General features: G+C 39.1%; 1 protein-coding gene and 1 non-coding gene across 4 annotated transcripts in view; both read right to left on the bottom strand.

Moving 5' to 3' along the window:
• DOCK4 (dedicator of cytokinesis 4) overlaps window positions 1-24,288 on the bottom strand; it is a 491,577-nt gene that overhangs the window by 175,392 nt on the left and 291,897 nt on the right. For all 3 annotated transcript variants that reach the window (XM_033428263.2, XM_033428264.2, XM_004269886.3), the window contains exon 13: window positions 6,285-6,410. In XM_033428263.2, coding sequence (XP_033284154.1) covers window positions 6,285-6,410 — 126 coding nt within the window. The remainder of the gene's footprint in view (window positions 1-6,284; window positions 6,411-24,288) is intronic.
• LOC117201373 (U6 spliceosomal RNA) lies at window positions 23,249-23,356 on the bottom strand. Its single transcript, XR_004483393.1, has one exon. It is a non-coding gene; the product is annotated as a U6 spliceosomal RNA (small nuclear RNA).

Below are 24,288 nucleotides of genomic sequence, written 5' to 3'. Positions count from 1 at the left end.
AGAGAGGTAGGGATGGGAGAGGCAGTAGGAGGGCCGAGACTATTATGTCATGCTTGCTGTTTCTGTGACTTACAAAAGAAGTTCTGGACTGTAACACACTCATAAATTAAAACACCTTATACATATGTTTTAGTTTTCTGTTCTTTAACTGTCACTGTCCCTGTCCCTGTAACCCTCTTTATCTTTTGCAAAACTTGTAGACTAAAATAAGATTTCTTTGAAAAGAGAATACATGACAAGAACATTTCTCCTGAATGCCATTCTGCCTGTGTCCCCCCAGGAATCTGCAGCTTGCTATGTTCTAATACTGCAAGGTGCCACGTTTTGCCAAAATATGCAGAAGGATAAAGTTGAAACAAGTGCTAATTAAAGTCAATACACTTGAGGTTGGCTCTGAAGAAAACTAATAAGCCCAAATAGTGTTAAGAAAGCACCTTGGGTAATTAGGAGAGAAATCATAAACTAAGTATGAAATGGAGTCATAGCACCAATCGTGAAAAGCTACTTGCCTGACAATGTTTATTAATACCCTGCACATCTTAAATTTATTGCTCTGTAAATTTGATGTGCTTGACACTTCTCTCTGTTTCACAGGCCCACTGACTGGGAAGCCTTTACACATGTGAAGGCTTCTCAAAACATCACTGTAGACGAGATAGAGATAAGGCCACAGTAATAGGAACAAACTCAAAAAGAGTTCAGTGACTACAATCAAATGGGGTTGATTTATGGCTTGACCTCAACAGGCAAGAGGTTTTTATCAGTAGCTGAAAACCTGATCCTTGATTCTGTCCTATGAATGAACTGGATAAAGGCATAGAGGACATGTTCATCACATCAAGTAAACCACTGTCCCCAGCCTCAGGGGCTAGTCCAGTGCCTTTTCTGTGCTAGATATTTGCTGTTATTTTTGGAACTGGAAAAGAAAAGTTCCTGTCCTTCTTAAAAACAAAAGAACATACATAAAAGACTCCGGGTTTTTGTGAACTTAGATGATGATGATGATGATGATGATGATGATGACGTTTAGTAGTAGATAGTAGCAGATAGACAGTAGTCAGGTACTTATAGCCAAGTGCTACAAGTAGAATATCTCATTAAATCCTCATATTAACCTTATAGAAAGGCCCTATTTTTCCATTTTACAGATGAGGAAACTAAACTATAGAGATTAAGAATCATGCCCAATGTACTATCCGTATCTCTGCTTTAGCCATGAAAATGTAATTCAATAGGATGAGAACATCCATCAAATAAGCTAGTGCAATTCAGCCTTTGTCTCCAAAAGACTAGTGCCTCGAGCAAGGAAGGTAACAGTCCCACCCTGATTGGTCAGACCAATTATGAAGCACTGATTTCATTTCTAGGACAGAGACAGACAGAAACGGTATCATCCAGACCATAAATGATATGGAGAAGGGACCCATCAGAGGAGAGATGAGGGAGACGAGAGTTAACTGAATTTTAAAATGTTGAGGTTACAAGCAGAGAAACTCAACCCAATGGATAGAAGGTAGAGGGAGACGAGTTCAACATGAAAGAGGTCATTTTGAGAGAAGATGTAAGATGTGATGGTGTGATCTTGGCCATTATTAATACTCAAGTACAAGCCGGAAAACCATCCTCAGGGACCTCAGGAGGACATTCATGCATTGGACACATGGTTGAGCTGGATGGCCCTTCATGTGTGTAGCAGGCACCCCGTTACCTCCCCAAAGATGTCCAGGTCCTAATCCTGGGAACCTGTGAATAGATTACTTTACACGGCAAAAGGGACTTCGCAGATGTGATTAAGCTGACAATCTTGAGATGGGGAGATTTTCTTTGATTATCAGGGTGGACTCAATATAATTACAAAGGTCCTTATAAGAGGGAGGCAGAAGGTCAGGGTCAGAGAAGGGGATATGATGAGAGAAGCAGAGGTTGAATGATGTTGGGCCATAAGCCAAAGAGTACAGGGAGTCTCCAGAAGCTGGCAAAGACAAGAAAATGCATTCTCCTTTAGAGAATGCATCAGAAGAAATGCAGCCCTGCTGACACCCTGATATTAGCCCAGTGAGACTCATGCAAACTTCCCATCTCCGGAACTGTAAAATAGTACATTTGCATTGTTTTAAGCCACCCCATTTGCGAGGATTTGTTACAGTAGCCATAGGAAACTAATATAATATGCCATTCACACCTAGGCTTCTACTACTTCAGGATACCTTCAGGGCAGCGGTGGAGGGGGGGAGGGGCAGGGTAAGGGATAGGGGCAAGATTCACAAGTAACAGGAAATCAAGGCAGACCACACACAGGGAAAACTTATGCATGGGATGAAAAATTAACCTTGGATTTCTCACATAGAGTACACTTCAGTAAAACATATCTGTTCTCGTTTTTGTTTTGCTTTATTTTAAAAGAATACTCTGAGATGTTAAGCTTTCGAGGGGGTAGCTTTTTAATTTCTGTTTATGACTATCAAGCAAATGATACAACAGCAGCCATGAAGGACTTTCCAGACAGTGGTGCACAAAGACAGGAGCAGGGATGGGCTGCCCTTCATACTCTAGGACAACGCATGCATTTCTGGTAGTGTCTGTTGGGGAAACCCTACACCCTTGGGCAAGTGGGGCATGTAAGCTTTATAATTTGGGGGCAGCAGCCTCTTCCCCAATGTGATCTGGGGCTGGGATCCAACCTCAGGGTGACACGCCTCCCCCTCTCTTTGGTCACTGTGGCATTCCTTGGGTGAAAGACCACCACTCCTTGGTGACATGATCAGGGGTTCAGATCTAAGCAGAGTAGTTGCACCTATATGATATGGAGGTCCAGTGACTTGGACTGGGGCGTGGTGAGCTTTGGTTAGATTTACGATATATTTTTAGGGAACATCAAATAAAGCAGGGTCCCACTTGCTTTCTCCAAAAGAAGGATTATTTGAGGCAATTCCATCTGGTGATGTACATGTCTCTATCAGTAAGTGGTAAATAATAATAATAATATATATATTTAACAGAATAAAATTATATATCTTCTTAAATGGGAGGCGAACATCTCTACAACATTCTTCTTACCCCAGTCTTATAAATCACTATCTAGTCAACTTTAACCAAATAGAAATTTGACTTATTTGAACTATTGCCTAAAGACCAAAGGAAAAGCAGGCTTACTCTGGAAAATACTTGTAAAATAAACTTAAACAAATCTGGAAATCACTATCACAGCTACTACTGCTGGCAACCATTTGAAACATAGGCTCTGTTCATCGTTTTCAGTGTGAGCCTCTAGCCTCCAAATCTCAACCCTTCCCTCCCCTATCAGTCCACCACTTTTCCTTAATTCTTTTTAGGATTAGGAACTGCCAAGATGTATTAAAAGTGAATGCAATGGAAGGTATTAATTAGGTGTTCCTTAACAAAGAGGGATAGTTTTACCGGTTGATATGTGACAACAAGTCTCCAGGAGAGAGGGTACAGGTAGGGAAGATAAAGTAGGGAGACCATGATGATTGCCTAGAAAGAAGCATAAACTCAGAATAAGAATGGACCCTTAGGGTGGGAGGAGGACACCGCCTCACCTCCCATGACATTCCTGACACATCAGCCAGCTTTGTTCCAAAGCGTCTGGTGGATGGAAACTTAGTCCTTCCTGATATTCAGCAACGGCTCGAGCTCTGCTTTGTACAGTCTGTTAAGACATTTAAAGCTTGGCTGTCCAATCCCATAACGACTGCCACATGTGGCAACTGAGTCCTTGAAATGTGACTTGGCTGGAAAGAGATGTGCTGTAATGTATAGTAGTTACCAGCCTTCAAAGACTTAGGTTGAAATAGTGTAAAATAACTCATTATGAATTTTTTATATGGATTACCTATTAAAACGATATTTTGGATGCATTGGGTTAAATAAAATATATTGTTAAAATTAATTTCATCTCTTTCTTCCTACTTTTTTAAAAATGGTTACTAGAAAAGTTAAAATTACATTTGTGGCTCGCACTGTATTTCAACTGGAGAGCATTGACTGAAACATTTTCACTGCCCTCCCTCTCATGGGCTCAGAGGCCAGACCATGGAACTTTCTGTAGAGTTATTTGGTTCGTAGGTGGCAGTGATGGAGCTTCACAGAGGGTAACTTTTCTTCTTTGGAAACTGGGTACTCTAAGAAATAAAGTGCTGAATGACTGACCCTTAGCAACAGGAAGGGTTCGGAGGACTTCATGACAGGCCGAAAGCACATGGGCAGGTAGTCTCCTTATATCAGGTGACATTCCCGAGACCAGCCCATGCAAAAGCCAGACCAAGGGGAGAATCTCTGTTTACACGGTTTTCCCATCCCAAATAGAGTTTGGCATTGATGACATTCTGTGATCCTCAAGAAGAGTTTTGTGTACGTTCCTGTTAGTGTCAGGACCACAGATAATTCATTCTGCAGAAAGGCAGTAACTAAGTTAATGAAGGTCCTGTAGGTATAAACACGTGCTTCACCCATCCTGACCCCTATTCACAATACTAACTCTGAAGGACAAGTCTAGAAAAACAAAAGGAAAACAAACAAAAAACCCCATCATCCTAGCAGACTGTCAATATAACACTGGGATCAGAAATGCTGTTCACATATATTTTCTTATTGAAAACTCAGCTCAAGTTTTCATCAGAGCCACCAGTGAGAATTAACTGACAAGTCAAAATTCTAAAAAATAACAAAGGAAAACAAAACAATGGCTGTTAGGTTTGCCAACGTAAAATATTCCATTGAGTTGTAAAGTTGGTTTCAGCTGTTTAAGTTAATATACACATCCTTCCCTTCTCCATCTAATTTGAAAGACTCAAAAGCCAAAGAAGAAAAAATGAGAGAAGAAAAAGAAGAAAGTGCTTTAAAAAAAATCTCTTGCAGTCTTGGGCACTGCAGACATGTGTCTAGGAGGACTGATTCCCTGGTCAGCATGAACCTCGCCATAACGTGGTGTGGGAAAGGGACAGAAGTGAGACTTATTCCACAGAAAGCTCATTTTCATCATTAAAGCCAGACAAGAGCTGCATGAGCACAGCACACCCCAGACAATTATTCAGCCAGTGAAGTGTCATGTTGCTTAATATTTTTCCATTTCTCAATGATGCGGCTCAGAGACCAAGCTGAGGAATTCTTTTAGCAGCTGGCTGCATTCTGTTCTAAAATATGCTTTTTATATTAGATTTACCCATCAATTTGCTTCCCAGTGGGATGAAATTTTTTTCTTTTTTGTTAAAGAGGAAATACCAGCTATTTATAGCAACTGAAGGAAATAATGAATGGTTGCAAGAGCCACTGAATAACATGCCACCAAGTAAACAGTGCTGTAAACAGTCATTTTCGACAATAGTTAACAGAAGATGCTCAGGCAGACTGGGTCCCTAAGCTAGGTCAGGCCACCTCAGGAAACTTTCCAGGCTGTTCTCTTAGGCTTTCCTGCATGAATGCATTTCCGTCAGGAGATCACAAAATGCTGTGACAGTCAATGCCAGTCAGTTTCTGCATCATGTTAGGTCTTTATGGACAACAGTCCTACCATCAGTCTCATAACTGCGCCAGAGGCCTGTCAGATGCAACTTCCATTGCTTGCTTTTTACACATGGGATTTAAACAGTGATTTAAAGGATCTCATTTCTAAAAATACTGTCGACAATTTGAGACTATTTGGTCTTTCTATTTTTTTTTTTTCTTGGTTGTGGAAAGTAGGATGTAGAGCCCTGAGAAAGACTTACTTGGCATTTACTTTGTTGGTGTGAATCTCCTTAACTTCTACCATTTCCACTCAGAAACAAACACTTTTTTGGAGTCTCTTTTGGTTGCTAATACAGATCTGATTTATATATACAAATAGAACGAGGAGATGTATAGAAATACATATGGCGTTTGCACATGGCTGCTTATTTACATACACACATACATACATATCTCTGGTGGAAAAAGCCTCCAAAAAAGGCTAACCATTGCTTAATAACTGTTCTTGCCAAAACCTGTAAGGATTTCCCCTAAGTGACTTCAATAACACTTCCCACCAGAGGGTAAAATATTTTCTGTATTCAACTTCAGTTTTCCTATTATGGCCATAATGAAATGCAACCATGACCCCCACAAGTTATCCACCCTAATATAATAAAAATGTAAAGATTTTTTTAAAAAGGAATTAAATATCTCATTTTATTCTTAAGCATGGCCCATTTGAACTCTTTGAAGCTGACAATTTGAAAAAGTTCTCAAGCGTCAAAAGCAGACAAAGTAGCCATATTTCATCACGTAGTGCATCCCAAGTCACTTACCAGGCATAATAATATTAGAAAAACCCAACTTCCGGGTGATGGATACTCCATGAGAAAATACTGATGAGTATTCCCTTCTGATTTGTTCAATGTCTCCATGCAAGAGTTGTAGGGAAACTGCTAAACCTATAACAAAGGAGACCAGAGTTAAAAAAAGGACAGAAACAGCATGAACAGAAACTGAAATTGTTTCAACAAGCCCAAATCTATGGTATCATTGTTTTAAACTGAAGATTAATATTCAGACAAAATTAATGGACTCTATAAGACAAATATCTAGAGAACACTTTTCCAACTTGACTACCTGAGTTTTTCCACTTACAAAGAAGGTTCCAAGAAGCTAGAAAAAACCTGAACAGAACACTAAGAAGAGGAAGTCTGGCTTCCAGTCCCATCACCCGCTTCTCCAGCACCCTGCCAGACAGAAACACCCCTGCACCAACCTCAGCCTAGCAAATGGCAGGGGCTATCCAGCCCTGGAAGATACTGATCTTAAAAAGGGAGTTCTAATTTCTTTAAAACTCTACAAGGCCTGTGAATAATTACTAATCAAATGTCATAAACATGAACACAAAGCTAAACACATAAAAATTCAAGGATCTTAAGGATATTCAGAGATTTTAAAAAAAAAAAATTTAAGAAAGGTGATTGTAATAAAACCAACATTATATTCTTAATATTATATACAGTAGAAACTCATAATCATATTATTTTCTACTGAGCAGAACTGAGCAGGATGCAGGCCACTTTGATAAACAAGAGGGAATTTAGTCAGTAAAATAGTAAAATTAAATTTTTTTTGTTACCCCAATTATACTGACATTACCACAGCGGGATATACTGAGGACATTGAATGATACGTTTTTCATACCTTATTCTCCCAACTCTAGCTATAGGAAAAAATTAATGTCCTATCTTTTTGAATACTTATGTTTGCCTATTTCCAACATGCTGTTTCTCTTTCAGTCTTTTAATTCCCTGTTCCTTTTTTCTTCTATTATTTTAAAACAAAAAAGACAAAAAAAAAAAAAAAAGTCCCTCACTCACATTAGTGATAGAAAATGAAACCAGTCAAAGGTGACTTATTTTTTTAAAAACTTTCAATCATCATTAACCTGAATTCAATCTTAAAATGAATTTGGATGGTGGATCAAGAGAATGATAAATCTGTACTCCAAAGATCCTCCATCTACATCATTACTTATCACCCTTTTCACTCAGTTACATACATACTATTGTGGAAGTACTCACTCCCAATTCCTAATGCACAGCACTACAATGTTATCTGCAAACATACGCCATAAGCATGGCAACAATCATGCTGGGATGCAACAGAAATGCAAGACATTTGCCATGCATCTAGATTGGAATCTTCCTTTCACTTGTCTTCAGTAAAATGAAGAAACAAACAACAACAAAAGTAGTGTTTTGTTGGTTTGTTTGCTTGCTTTTCAATAGAGTGGGTAAAACATCAGGAAAATTTCTTTTTATAAAAAAGTACTAGGCTCGGAAAGAAGATGGAGCCTTTTCTGGGGTTCAAATCTGACCTAGATGAGGCATACCCAAAAAGGCAATGACATAAGAAAAGAAGGGCAGGATGTGGCTGCATCACTGTGTCCTCTGGTGTGTGGATCTAATAGAATGCTGGTGTCAGAAAGTTGTGAGAATTAGATTAAATCTGGCAGGCACTCAGGAACTTTAATTAAATCTTCATCCTATTTTCACCTAACTATCCTTTAGCTCCCTCCCTGCCCCCAGCCCACACGAGATGGATGACTGAGGGTGATAGAGTGGAGGAGCGTCAGTCCTCTGATAGCCACATGGAATGAAGCAGGGGAGAATGAGTCATCTGGATGGTTGGATGCGGACAACTTGGATGTGGTACTACTGGTTCCTTTTAAAACCCAGAGGCTAGTGACTGAAGATAAACTAACACATGTTATAATCCATCTGTCCCAGCAGTTATTTCTTCCTGACTCACGCTCTCCCGGTACCCCCACCTCATTACTGGTGTCTCTGTTCTCCTCCTACTTCTGTCCTTTTGCCTTCAAAACACTCACCCACACTGTCATCATCATTATGAACATCAGCAGAAGCTGATATCTGTAGAATAGCAGTGTGTGCCAGACACAGTATGTAATAACCATCCCTCCTGCTGGGTAGAACACTATTCTAGTACCCCAGGACACTATAAGCAATGCTTTCACATAGAGAATCACAAGCACTAAACAAAATTCTTGAGGTCCTGTGATGTTTTGCAAGGACAGATCATTTTACTAGAACTTCTCATCAAAGGACCTGATCAGAGATACTAGCAACCTTATGTGGTATGTACAATGTAAGAAAAGAACTAAACAGTAATGAAAAAACAAAGAGATCATGCTATTCAGGGTAGAGACTGGAGAAAGGAAATTGACCAGAATTCTTGTTTTGCTCTATTGGAGCCAGAATTCATTTAACCATCAGTGATTTATTTTATTTTATTTTTTACATAAGTTGAACACAGAGGATAAGACAATGAGAAAAGAAAGGCATTCAGTCAATGTGGATTCTAAAGACAATTAAAGATAGGAAATAGAGAAAAAATAAGTTTTGTGGAAAGACAGATAGATGTAAGCATGAACAAAGAAATGCATCAATGTTCTCGAGATAGCCAGAGCCATTGAGATGAGAGAAGGCAAGAGGATAGAGAGGACCCAAGTAGAAGACAACAGACAGAAAGGAGCCAGCTAATGGATAAGGGAAGGCAATGAGGAAGTGACAGGGGGAAAACAGACAAAATAGTAGAGGGGAAAAAGGAAAATTAGGCATTCAACAGTTGAATGCATTCTAAAATTTAGTTAGAAGATATGGTAGTTTTCAATCTGAAGGTTTGGAAAGATATAGATGAAAGCCCCAGGCATAATGATTTCATTTGTCTGGCCTACTGATATCAATTTGGAGGGGAAGGTATTGTTGAGGTGACCCAATTTCTTCAGAATGAAGAACTCACTGAGAATCAAGAACTGGAAAGGTCAAGTGGGCCAAGGGCTTGACCACAATGTACTTGGCTTTTCCCAAATCATCAATTCAATTTCCATTAAAAAACCACAACACTTAACAAAGAAACATCAAAGAGGGGATGTACTTTCAGGAAGACAAAGAAACATGACATAGTAGTGAATCTACAGGGACCAGCCCACCAAGAGCCACTGCAATACTATTTATTTTTCCATCAGGGAAACTCCTGATCCTGTTTTTATAGTGGTTCTTAAATATCTCGACTAAAATGAACAGGTTGGCTAAATGACTCACTAGACAATAAAAATAATGTATGAAGACAAAGAAACTATTCTTCACTACAAAGGGGAGACTTATCAAATATTCGCCCATTCCAATTACCTGAGATTTAGTCCTATCCCTTCAGGAGTGTAGCTTATGATACAAGGTATGTTCACAGTGCAGTATTTTTCTTCCTATTCTCTTTCTTGTCATACTTCACTGTCCTCGCCTTACCTGTTACATCTGGGGCTGGAGCAACTTCTAAAATTTTATCTGCACACTTTAACTTACTCCTTCCGCAATTCAAACTGTCCATTTTGGGCCAGGCAGTAACTTCCCGCTTGAGTGGAAGGTGGAGGGTGAGAAATAAGGGTGTACACAATAGGGTCTCTGATCCAAAGAAGCTGATAATCCAATAATGAAAGTAAGACACACACACGTAAGTAGAATATGAAGCAGCAAGGGTTAAGTGCATGATAGGAATATTAAAATAAGGAAAAATTATGACTGATTGAGGGAATTTGAAAGTGCAGGGAAGATTTTTTTTTTAAACTGGGAGTTATGACAACCAATAAGCTAAAAATTAGGTTAAATTTTTAATTTCACAAAATAGATCAATAATGTTCCACAATCAATTTTTTTTCTGGCTGTTAATATAAATCCCAAAAATGAAATGGCTAAGGGGGAAATGTTCCTCTTATTAGAAGAAACAATCACGAAACAAAACTTTTAAAAATCAGTCTAGATGTTTAAGACCCAATTACAAAGATTTGATATCTAATTCTAAACACAGGCATAGTCATTAATTAATCTAGAGTCACAAAACAGTTTTTCATGATTAAACTCAGCTTAGGGAGCAGAACTACAGGAAAGAAAGGCTTGGTATCTGTTAAACCAAATGTGGTTGATTTTTTGTTAACTCTAATTTCTTAGGAATCGGAGCTAACTCACTCTATAAGATGATTCTTTTTAAATTCATGAAATTCTGCATTTTTACATTAAAAAAGGCAAGCACAGCATGATTTATTAAGTAGCAGGCAAAATTAAGTTTAGACTAGATCAGCCATTTTGCCACCAATGAACCAACTAACACCTAACTGCAAATGTAGAGCAACACAAAAATGGAAAATAGTGACAAATATATTTGATAAATACATGTTGTGATTAAGTGTGCAGTTTAAGAAGTCTATCATACAGCATCATGACCCTGTCTCAGCATTAACTTCTCTGTGCTTTGGTTTCCACATCTTTAAAATAAAGATGATAATGATACCAACTCCATAAAATACTTTGGGCAATACCTGGTATAAAGGAAGTGCTCAAAAATGTTAGCAGCTGCTACTACACTACCACTGCCACTGCTGTTATATCACATTATTCTTTCTCTTTTCAGTTTGTGCTCATTTGGTATTTAAGCAGTGCACTAATTTTCCTCAAATGACTCCTTCTTTAAAACAATTTTAGAAATTCTATTTAGTTCTTTCTAACCACTAGAAGCTAAGCACCAAGAGGACAAAGATTTGTATTTGCTTTCCTAAATGCTGTATTACTAGTGCCTTGAATAATGCAGACATACAGATGTTCAATATTTTTTTGATGCATGAATTTGAAACTCTCCTTGTTCATTTTTTCATGTTTTCTTTTTCATTATGAACCTATTTTTCTACCTTTTATTTAGTCTTTTCCTGATAGTTTATTATCTGAACTTCTAGGAGATATAGCTTAGAGAATATACAAGTAATGCTTAGAAGTAAGTCCTCTAATACTGGGCTTGAAAGAACTGTTCTCTGTTTTAAAAAGGTGATGAGGGTACATGATTATCTGGTGAGATAGAAACTCCAAGCTTAAGCTAAATTAACTCAGTAGTTTGGAAAAATCCACAGCTATGAAATACAAGGTAAGTAACTGGTCCCAGTTGAGTAGCCTGAAAACAGTAAATGTATAATCACTCCATACTGCCACTTTCACACCCACGGTGCATAGGATTCCTATGAAAAAAAGCAACACCCACTGAAGTTGAGTCACAATAAAATGATAGTAAAAACAACAATCAATCGTGAAATAATCAGCAATAAGGGAGAGGGAGCAGATATAACAAATCATGTCTTGACTTCCATGAGACATTTAAAACTTAAGCCCCCAGTCATCAGGACCTATATTCACACGCCCCTTTCCTGTTGGACTGCCTATTTGAGTGTTTACACTTCTGGTATGGAGCTCCCTCTTAACGTCAGCAAGATGTCCCTTCCTTTCTTTGAAGCTTCATTTTCTATTTCTTACCACGTCTTAGTTGTAATTTATCCAGAATTTTTATGTGTTTGAAGGGGAGATTACAAGAGTCAGTCTACCATGTTTCAAAAGCCAATTTATTTTAAAATCCTTGAAATCCCTATTGTTTTACAATAACACAAGCAGTCTTTGAAGAATATACACTAGTGTGTCTTCAGTGCACAATTAAATTGTAATTGTAAATGGGTAAATTAATTAACTGAGCAAAAATTTACTCGACTTATATAGTATTTAAGAACTATCAATCTCATCAATATTTAATTCAAAAACTGTCCTTTGCTTCAAAAAATTTGCAAATGTGCCAAATTAAAGTATAAAATAAAGTCACAATATTGATTAAATAACTGACTTAAATGTAAAAAGTACTTAACATTACACAATTACATTTTTCTTTTTAATTCTCCTGAGTTTCTATACAAGTACAGAAGAAAAATCGTAGAATATTAAAGTATATGTTCTAAAAATACATGTGTTAAAAACATCTGAGCTAAGAATAGATGTGCTAATAGTGCAAAAATATTTTCACAAGTGGGATATCCAAAGGTCACATTACAAACCCAAACTAATAACAAACAAATCCCTGAAGTGACGTATGGGGGAGGAAACAAAGAATACAGTTGGCATATATCTATTAATCCTTACTCATTTAATTTTCTCAATCAGAATTTTCATGAAGTTTGATGATCAAACTGAAATGGTCTTTTCTTTCCATTTTCAGCATTTAAAAATATCCACATGCTAAGAAAAGACCAAAAAAATTGCTTCATTTACTTTTTCTCAAAATAAAGTGTCAAATAGAGAACGCTGAATTAGGCTCTTTATCTCAACTCAGCCAGAATATTCTAAAGTTTAAGAAAACTCATTTTAGAAAATGGGAGTATTTGAACAAGACTAAAAAGATTTGAAAAAAAATCATCATATATAACATGGCAAAATCTAAATGAAAAAAGGCAGGGAATAACTTATCAAAGAAGGTCATTTTTTTAAAGAACAGAGTAGGGAGAGGACACACAAAATACAGCATGGAGTTGTGAGCAAAGACAGGAACACATAGAATGGGTAAAAGAAATGTCTTTGCCCTGTTTTGTTTTGAAATCACTGAGATCTTCTGATTCCCAGTAAAATTATTGAAGGCTGTATCACTAGTTCGATTTCTAATAAAACTGTCATAAAGGCATTCACTTCTGGGGTATGAACATTTACAGTATCACAACTCTGTGTGGCTACTAATACCACAATCCAAAGAGGGTTATGTTGGGCTGAAGGCAGAATGTAGGGAGAGGCAATGAAAGGGAGACTGGGCCAGATTTTGGAAGCTTGCCTTGCAACACCACAGGAAGGGGCCAAGCTGGCATCACAAGTTGATGAATCAATAAAACTTGAAATGGGGCGTGAGATGAAGAACAGATTTTTATTTGGGAAAGAGGATTCTGGCAGTACAACAGAGGAAGATTTGGCAGGATACATATTACGGATAAATTTAACAGTCTAGGTGAGAATTAGAGAGGGATTAAACTTAATATCATAGGTAATTATAGAGCATGAGAACTTCAGCAATTATCGTGAGCACACAGAGACTGTGAAAGTAAACCTACATTCTAAAACCAGTCTCTTCCACTCAATCCCCAAACAATTTCTTCATCTTTTTCCTACTTTTATTAATTAATACTGAAGTTCTGAATCTACAGGTTCCAAACCTTCGAAAAATCTTTGATATCTTTCTTTGATGTCCTCAATAAACTGTCCCAAGTTTTATTCCAAAATGACAATCTCAGCTGCTTTTTATTTTGTTAATGTGGCAAAATTCATTAAGAAGCTCACATTCTCCCTTAATAATCCCATTTCTAAGGCTTTTAAAAAAATTTTTATTGTAGTTGATTTACAATGTTGTGTTAGTTTCAGGTGTACAGCAAAGTGAATCAGTTATACATATACATATATCCACTCACTTTTTAGACTCTTCTCCCATATAGGCCATTAAGAGTATTGAGTAGAATTCCCTGTGCTATATAGTAGGTTCTTATTAGTTACCTATTTTATACACAGTAGCGTGTATATGCCAATCCCAATCTCCCAATTTATCCCTCCCCCACTCTAAGGTTTTATTTTAAAGACATATTCCAAAATACAGCAGATGTTCCACACATTATTACTTATAAATGTGAAAAACTCCAAAGCATTTAAGAGTCCAACAGTGAGGGTTGGACACATAAATTAGGGCCTTAAATCTCAAAGCTAGGAAAATAATGCAACCTCCTTAGGACACAGTAAATTGTTTTACCTTCTAATTTTTTTTTTCCTATTTGGTACTAGGAAACCAAAGAAACAAACTTGAGGCAAACAACTGATAATTGTGTTTTTTATTCATTTGTGAAACAGATACTGAGTGTCTGATAAACACTGGGCAATTTTAAATTTAACTAAATGTAAAAAAAATGTTTTAAGTAGTACATGCATACATACAAAAGGTTCTATTATGGAGGAAAATGTACTTCCCTACCTCAGTTACTGAGTTCTGTTTACTAGAATTAATCAATGTTTACAACTTCTTGAGTATCCTACCACAGTTTTCCTCTTTTAATTGTGATAACTGTTATAAAGAAGATAAACAAGGGACTGAGATAAAAATAATAAAGGCAAAGTGGTTATAGAAGGCATTTCTGAGAGAGTAACATTCAAGCTTGGAAACAGAAAAAAATGGCAATGCAAAAGATGGGGAGACGGGAGAGGGGAAAGATAGCAGAAGAGTTAGACATGGAGATCACCTTCCTCCCCACAGATACATCAGAAATACATCTACACGTGGAACAACGCCTACAGAACACCTACTGAACGCTGGAAGAAGACCTCAGACCTCCCAAAAGGCAAGAAACTCCCCCCGTACCAGAGTAGGGCAAAAAAAGAAAAACAGAGACAAAAGAATAGGGATGGGACCTGAACCAGTGGGAAGAAGCCATGAAGGAGGAAAGGTTTCCACACACTAGAAGCCCCTTTTTGGGCGGAGACTGCGGGTGGTGGAGGGGGGAAGCTTAAGAGCCGCGGAGGACAGCACAGTCACAGGGGAGCGGAGGGCAAAGAGGAGAGATTCCCGCACAGAGGATCGGTGCTGACCAGCACTCACCAGCCCGAGAGGCTTGTCTGCTCACAGGCCGGGGTGGGTGGGGCTGGGAGCTGAGGCTCCGGCTTCGGTCAGAGAGCAGGGAGAGGACTGGCGGCGTGAACACAGCCTACAGGGGGTTAGTGCACCACGACTAGCCAGGAGGGAGTCCGGGGAAAAGTCTGGACCTGCCGAAGAGGCAAGAGACTTTTTCTTCCCTCTTTGTTTCCTGGTGCGAGAGGAGGGGATTAAGGGTGCTGCTTAAAGGAGCTCCAGAAACGGGCGCGAGCCGCGGCTAACAGCGCGAACACCAGAGACGGGCATGAGATGCTAAGGCTGCTGCTGCCACCACCAAGAAGCCTGTGTGCGAACACAGGTCACTCTCCACACCTCACTTCCGGAGAGGCTGTACAGCCCGACACTGTCAGGGTCCCGGGATCCAGGGACAACTCCCCCGGGAGAACGCACGGCGCGCCTCAGGTTGGTGCAACGTCATGCCGGACTCTGCTGCCGCAGCCTCGCCCCGCACTCCGTGGCCCTCCCTCCCCGCGGCCTGAGTGACCCACAGTCCCCGAAGCAGCTGCTCCTTTAACCACGTCCTGTCTGAGCGAAGAACAAACTCCCTCTGACGACCTACACGCAGAGGCGGCGCCAAATCCAAAGCTGAACCCCGGGAGCTGTGCGAACAAAGAAGAGAAAGGGAAATCTCTCCCAGCAGCCTCAGGAGCAGCGGATTAAATCTCCACAATCAACTTGATGTACCCTGCATCTGTGGAACACCTGAATAGACAACGAATCATCCCAAATTGAGGAGGTGGACACTGAGAGCAAGATTTATTATTTTTTCCCCCTTTTCCTCTTTTTGTGAGGGTGTATGTGTATGCTTCTGTGTGAGATTTTGTCTGTATAGCTGTGCTTTCACCATTTGTTGTAGGGTTCTATCCGTCCGCTTTTTTTTGTTGTTGTAGTTGTTTTTTTTACTTAAAAAATTTTTTTTTTCTTAATAATTATTTTTTAATTTTAATAACTTTATTTTACCTTATTTTATTTTCTTTTATCCTCTTTCTTTCTTTCCTTCTTCCTTCCTTCCTTTCTTTCTTTCCTTCTTTCTTTCTACTTTTTCTCCCTTTTATTCTGAGCCATGTGGATGAAAGGCTCTTGGTGCTGCAGCCAGGAGTCAGTGCTGTGCCTCTGAGGTGGGAGAGCCAACTTCAAGACACTGGTCCACAAGAGACCTCCCAGCTCCACGTAATATCAAACGGTGAAAATCTCCCAGAGATTTCCATCTCAACACCAGCACCCAGCTTTACTCAACAACCAGCAAGCTACAGTGCTGGACACCCTATGCCAAACAACTAGCAAGACAGGAACACAACGCCACCCATTAGCAGAGAGGCTGCCTAAAATCATAATAAGTCCACAGACACCCAAAACACACCACCAGACGTGGACCTGCCCACCAGAAAGACAAAATCCAGCCTCATGCACCAGAACACAGGCATTAGTCCCCTCCACCAGGAACCCTACACAACCCACTGAACCAACTTTAGCCACTGGGGACAGACACCAAAAACAACGGGAACAACGAACCTGCAGCCTGCAAAAAGGAGACCCCAAACACAGTAAGATAAGCAAAATGAGAAGACAGAAAAACACACAGCAGATGAAGGAGCAAGATAAAAACCCACCAGACCTAACAAATGTAGAGGAAATAGGCAGTCTACCTGAAAAAGAATTCAGAACAATGATAGTAAATATGATCCCAAATCTTGGAAATACAATAGAGAAAATGCAAGAAACATTTAACAAGGACCTAGAAGAACTAAAGATGAAACAAGCACGATGAACAACACAATAAATGAAATTAAAAATACTCTAGAAGGGATCAACAGCAGAATAACTGAGGCAGAAGAACGGATAAGTGACCTGGAAGATAAAAGAGTGGAAATAACTACTGCAGAGCAGAATAAAGAAAAAAGAATGAAAAGAACTGAGGACGGTCTCAGAGACCTCTGGGACAGCATTAAATGCACCAACATTCGAATTATAGGGGTTCCAGAAGAAGAAGAGAAAAAGAAAGGGACTGAGAAAATATTTGAAGAGATTATAGTGGAAAACTTCCCTAATATGGGAAAGGAAATAGTTAATTAAGTCCAGTAAGCACAGAGAGTCCCATACAGGATAAATCCAAGGAGAAACACAGCAAGACACATATTAATCAAATTGTCAAAAACTAAATACAAAGAAAACATATTAAAAGCCGCAACAAATAACACACAAGGGAATAAATAACACACAAGGGAAAAACAACATATAACACACAAGGGAATCCCCATAAGGTTAACAGCTGATCTTTCAGCAGAAACTCTGCAAGCCAGAAGGGACTGGCAGGACATATTTAAAATGATGAAGGAGAAAAACTTACCACCACGATTACTCTACCCAGCAAGGATATCATTCAGATTTGATGGAGAAATTAAAACCTTTACAGACAAGCAAAAGCTGAGAGAGTTCAGCACTACCAAACCAGCTTTACAACAAATGCTAAAGGATCTTCCCTAGGCAAGAAACACAAGAGAAGGAAAGGGCCTATAATATCAAACCCAAAACAATTAAGAAAATGGGAAGAGGAACATACATATCAATAATAACCTTAAATGTAAATGGATTAAATGCCCTCACAAAAAGACACAGACTGGCTGAATGGATACGAAAACAAGACCCATATATTTGCTGTCTACAAGAGACCCACTTCAGACCTAGAGACACATACAGACTGAAAGTGAGGGGATGGAAACAGATATTCCATGCAAAAGGAAACCAAAAGAAAGCTGGAGTAGCAATTCTCATATCAGACAAAATAGACTTTAAAATAAAGACTATTAGAAGAGACAAGGAAGGACACTACATAATGATCAAGGGATCGATCCAAGAAGAAGATATAACAATTGTAAATATTTATGCACCTAACATAGGAGCACCTCAATACATAAGGCAAATACTAACAGCCATAAAAGGGGAAATCGACAGTAACACATTCATAGTAGGTGACTTTAACACCCCAATTTCACCAATGGACAGATCATCCAAAATGAAAATAAATAAGGAAACACGAGCTTTAAATGATACATTAAACAAGATGGACTTAATTGATATTTATAGGACATTCCATCCAAAAACAAGAGAATACACATTTTTCTCAAGTGCTCATGGAACATTCCCCAGGACAGATCATATCTTGGGTCACAAATCAAGTCTTGATAAATTTAAGAAAACTGAAATTGTATCAAGTATCTTTTCCAACAACAACGCTATGAGACTAGATATCAATTACAGGAAAAGATCTGTAAAAAATACAAACACATGGAGGCTAAACAATACACTACTTAATAACGAAGTGATCACTGAAGAAATCAAACAGGAAATCAAAAAATACCTAGAAACAAATGACAATGGAGACACAACGACCCAAACCTATGAGATGCAGAAAAAGCAGTTCTAAGAGGGAAGTTTATATCAATACAATCCTACCTTAAGTAACAGGAAACAGCTCGAATAAATAACCTAACCTTGCACCTAAAGCAATTAGAGAAAGAAGAAGAAAAAAATCCCAAAGTTAGCAGAAGGAAAGAAATCATAAAGATCAGATCAGAAATAAATGAAAAAGAAATGAAGGAAACGATAGCAAAGATCAATAAAACTAAAAGCTGGTTCTTTGAGAAGATAAACAAAATTGATAAACCATTAGCCAGACTCATCAAGAAAAAAAGGGAGAAGACCCAAATCAATAGAATTTGAAATGAAAAAAGAGAAGTAACAGCTGACACAGCAGGAATACAAAAGATCATGAGAGATTACTACAAGCAACTCTATGCCAAGAAAATGGACAACCTCGAAGAAATGGACAAATTCTTCGAAATGCACAACCTGCCAAGACTGAATCAGGAAGAAATAGAAAATATGAACAGACCAATCAGAAGCACTGAAATTGAAACTGTGATTAAAAATCTTCCAACAAACAAAAGCCCAGGACCAGATGGCTTCACAGGCGAATTCTATCAAACATTTAGAGAAGAGCTAACACCTATCCTTCTCAAACTCTTCCAAAATATAGCAGAGGGAGGAACACTCCCAAACTCATTCTACGAGGCCACCATCACCCTGATACCAAAACCAGACAAGGATGTCACAAAGAAAGAAAACTACGGGCCAATATCACTGATGAACATAGATGCAAAAATCCTCAACAAAATACTAGCAAACAGAATCCAACAGGACATTAAAAGGATCATACACCATGATCAAGTGGGGTTTATTCCAGGAATGCAAGGATTCTTCAATATACGCAAATCAATCAATGTGATACACCATATTAACAAATTGAAGGAGAAAAACCATATGGTCATCTCAATAGATGCAGAGAAAGCTTTAGACAAAATTCAACACCCATTTATGATAAAAACCCTCCAGAAAGTAGGTACAGAGGGAACTTTCCTTAACATAATAAAGGCCATATATGACAAACCCACAGCCAACATCGTTCTTAATGGTGAAAAACTGAAATCATTTCCACTAAGATCAGGAACAAAACAAGGTTGCCCACTCTCACCACTCTTATTCAATATAGTTTTGGAAGTTTAGCCACAGCAATCAGAGAAGAAAAGGAAATAAAAGGAATCCAAATCAGAAAAGAAGAAGTAAAGCTGTCACCGTTTGCAGATGACATGATACTATACATAGAGAATCCTAAAGATGCTACCAGAAAACTACTCGAGCTAATCAATGAATTTGGTAAAGTAGCAGGATACAAAATTAATGCACAGAAGTCTCTGGCATTCCTATACACTAATGATGAAAAATCTGAAAGTGAAATCAAGAAATCACTCCCATTTACCATTGCAACAAAAAGAATAAAATATCTAGGAAGAAACCTACCTAAGGAGACAAATGACCTGTATGCAGAAAATTATAAGATACTGATGAAAGAAATTAAAAATGATACAAATAGATGGAGAGATATACCATGTTCTTGGATTGGAAGAATCAACATTATGAAAATGACTCTACTACCCAAAGCAATGTACAGATTCAATGCAATCCCTATCAAACTACCACTGGCATTTTTCACAGAACTAGAACAAAAAATTTCACAATTTGTATGGAAACACAAAAGAACTTGAATAGCCAAAGCAGTCTTGAGAACAAAAAACGGAGTTGGGGGAAATCAGGCTCCCTGACTTCAGACTATACTACATAGCTACAGTAATCAAGACAGTATGGTACTGGTATAAAAACAGAAATATAGATCAATGGAAGAGGATAGAAAGCCCAGAGATAAACCCACGCACATATGGTCACCTTATCTTTGATAAAGGAGGCAGGAATGTACAGTGGAGAAAGGACAGCCTCTTCAATAAGTGGTGCTGGGAAAACTGGACAGATACATGTAAAAGTATGAGATTAGATCACTCCCTAACACCATACACAAAAATAAGCTCAAAATGGATTAAAGACCTAAATGTAAGGCCAGAAACTATCAAACTCTTAGAGGAAAACATAGGCAGAACACTCTAGGACATAAATCACAGCAAGATCCTTTTTGACCCACCTCCTAGAGAAATGGAAATAAAAACAAAAATAAACAATAGGACCTAATGAAACTGCAAAGCTTTTGCACAGCAAAGGAAACCATAAACAAGACCAAAAGGCAACCCTCAGAATGGGAGAAAATATCTGCAAATGAAACAACTGACAAAGGATTAATGTCCAAAATTTACAAGCAGCTCATGCAGCTCAAAAACACAAACAACCCAGTCCAAAAATGGGCAGAAGACCTAAATAGACATTTCTCCGAAGAAGATATACAGACTGCCAACAAACACATGAAAGAATGCTCAGCATCATTAATCATTAGAGAAATGCAAATCAAAACTACAATGAGATATCATCTCACACCGGTCAGAATGGCCATCATCAAAAAATCTAGAAACAATAAATGCTGGAGAGGGTGTGGAGAAAAGGGAACACTCTTGCACTGCTGGTGGGAATGTGAATTGGTTCAGCCACTATGGAGAACAGTATGGAGGTTCCTCAAAAAACTACAAATAGAACTACCATATGACCCAGCAATCCCACTACTGGGCATAAACCCTGAGAAAACCATAATTCAAAAAGAGTCATGTACCAAAATGTTCACTGCAGCTCTATTTACAATAGCCAGGAGATGGAAACAACCTAAGTGCCCATCATCAGATGAATGGATAAAGAAGATGTGGCACATATATACAATGGAATATTACTCAGCCATAAAAAGAAACGAAATTGAGCTATTTGTAATGAGGTGGGTGGACCCAGAGTCTGTCATACAGAGTGAAGTAAGTCAGAAAGAAAAAGACAAATACCATATGCTAACACATATGTATGGAATTTAAGAAAAAAAAAAAGTCATGAAGAACCTAGGGGTAAGACAGGAGTAAAGACACAGACCTACTAGAGAATGGACTTGAGGATATGGGGAGGGGGAAGGGAAGCTGTGATAAAGTGAGAGAGTGGCATGGACATATATACACTACCAAACGTAAAATAGGTAGCTAGTGGGAAGCAGCCGCATAGCACAGGGAGATCAGCTCGGTGCTTTGTGACCACCTAGAGGGGTGGGATAGGGAGGGTGGGAGGGAGGTAGACACAAGAGGGAAGAGATATGGGAACATATGTATATGTATAACTGATTCACTTTGTTATAAAGCAGAAACTAACACACCATTGTAAAGCATTTATACTCCAATAAAGATGTAAAAAATAGGGCTTCCCTGGTGGCGCAGTGTTTGAGAGTCTGCCTGCCGATGCAGGGGACACAGGTTCATGCCCCGGTCCGGGAAGATCCCACATGCCACGGAGTGGCTGGGCTCGTGAGCCATGGCCGCTGAGCCTGCGTGTTAGGAGCCTCTGCTCCGCAGCGGGAGAGGCCACAACAGTGAGAGGCCCACGTACCGCAAAAAAAAAAGTAAATAAATAAATAAATAAATGAAAACAGTTTAGTAATGGATAAAAAAAAAACATGGGGAGACGATGCACCGGGAAGAGAAAAGAGCCCGTGCAAAGGTCCTACAACAGGAAAGAGCTTGGGGTGATGGAGAAAGTGGAGGAAGGCCACTGTGTCTGATGCAAGAGGAGTCAAATGAGGCTGGAGGGGAGGCAGGAAATATAAGCAGCAGTCGCAGAAGCCATAATTAATTACTCTTATTCTAAATGCAACAAGAAGCCATTGGAGAATTTTAAGTAAAGGAAACATGATCCAATTTGTGTTTTAAGAAAGTATTCTTAGGGTTGCCTGGAGAATGGGATTGGAAAGAGGAAGAGTGAAACTGATGAGTCATTGAGCTTCTTGGATGTGTAGATTAACGTTTTCATCAAATTTGGAAAGATTTTTGTCAATATTTAAAAAAATATGTTTCCTGCTCCTTTCTCTCTCTCCTTTCCTTCTGGTACTCTAATTTTATACATGTTGGTGTGCCTGGTGGGATTTTTCTGAGGTTCTGTTCATTTTTGTTTTCTTTCTTTTCTGAGAAAAAACACTTTTCCCCCCAAAATCTCCACTGTTTTCAAGAGTTCCTGTAGGCTTAAATTTCTGCAGACTCTGTTTCAAATAAAATCATTTTCGTTCAGCAGAGCTTGTGAGTTTTCTCTCTTTATTCATGGCCTCTTCCCTGGGCCAAGTCTCTGACCCACTGCTCCAGAGCTGGAGGTGGGTCCATCCTTTAGAGTGACACCTCTGATTTATGAGCCAGTGCTAGGCTGGGTCAGTAACCTCTGGTCTCCTCCTGTGGAACCTCTACCCAGTATGTGAGCTGGGGCAAGGTCAGTTGATGCCCCCATATTCTTGGCTTGCTATGTCTACGATGGAGCCCCTGCCCTATGAGTGGGGTGGGGTGGTAGAAGGGAGCCCCCAACCTCTTAGCCACTTTTGCCAGGAATTCAGCCTCTGCAACTCAGACCTAATGGAGATGAGAAACACTGGAGGCCTTCAGCTTTTGGTCAGATACAGTAGCCCTTGATTGAGAGCTGAGGGGAGAAGCAGCCCCATCTTCTTGGCCACAAGTGCCTAGAGGAGAACTTCCATCACACTGAGCAGGGGCAGGTGGGAGGGAGGAAGTGGGTTGTGACACAAGTGTCACCCACTCTCTCTGTTCTTATCAAGATTTGGTATTATTCTTTTTTGTTGTTTTTAACATCTTTATTGGAGTAAAATTGCTTTACAGTGGTGTGTTAGTTTCTGCTTTATAACACAGTGAATCAGCTATACATGTACATATATCCCCAAAATATGGAACGCTTCACGAATTTGCGTGTCATCCTTGTGCAGGGGCCATGCTAATCTTCTCTGTGTCGTTCCAATTTTTAGTATATGTGCTGCCGAAACGAGCATAAGATTTAGTATTATTCTTGAATAAGTATTTCTTCATTTGCTGTATGTGCTTAAAAAATTTTTCAGACTTTAATGCTTTTTAAAAATATGATATTTGGGCTTCTCTGGTGGCGCAGTGGTTGAGAGTCCGCCTGCTGATGCAGGGGACACAGGTTCGTGCCCCGGTCCGGGAAGATCCCACATGCCGCGGAGCGTCTGGGCCCGTGAGCCATGGCTGCTGAGCCTGCGCGTCCGGAGCCTGTTTTCCGCAACGGGAGAGGCCACAACGGTGAGAGGCCCGCGTACCGCAAAAAAAAAAAAAAAAAAAAAAAAAAAAAAAAAAAAAAAAAAAAAGATCTTTACCAGTTACAGCTGTGCTAATCTTGAGCGGTTTCATGCAGCTCCTTGTGCTGCTGTTCTGGGGCAAAACTCTAAAAACACTATTTCTTGACAGTACTTGCATACTTTGTGGTTGGAAGGTAGGGGGCTAAGGGTAAAACGTAACTGCTAGGACTTCTAAACTTGAACCACAAAATTACTAACGTCGTGAGGTGTCAGCAAAACATCCTAAAGATGATATTATTAGAGTCTATCATAAATTCATCTTCAGTAAAATCTGTTCTTTTCTTAAATCCTAAGACCTCATTATTATCAGAGCAAGAATTTTTACTTCTATTGCCTTCTATGTGCTTGATTTACAAAATCTGTCATCTGATTTTTGCTTTGGGTACTAGAATATTCTATATTGTGTCTATAAGGTAAGGTAATTGACTTCTAAAATAAAACACCAGAAGCATATATAACTTTCAGGGGTACGTCCTGGCTGCATCAAACAGTAAAATCCTGAAGGGATGAGGCGAGGTGTTTATACAGGGAGGTCAGAGACAGGGTCTGAGGGTCTCTGGAACAGAGGGAAGAAAGGAAGCCAAATGTCTGTTAGGTGTGGTTCAAGT

This window comes from Orcinus orca, chromosome 9, assembly GCF_937001465.1.
Source record: "Orcinus orca chromosome 9, mOrcOrc1.1, whole genome shotgun sequence".
In the NCBI taxonomy this organism is placed as follows: Eukaryota; Metazoa; Chordata; class Mammalia; order Artiodactyla; family Delphinidae; genus Orcinus; species Orcinus orca.
Note: the sequence above shows the minus strand (reverse complement) of the source record. Positions and strands in the feature narration are given on the sequence as shown.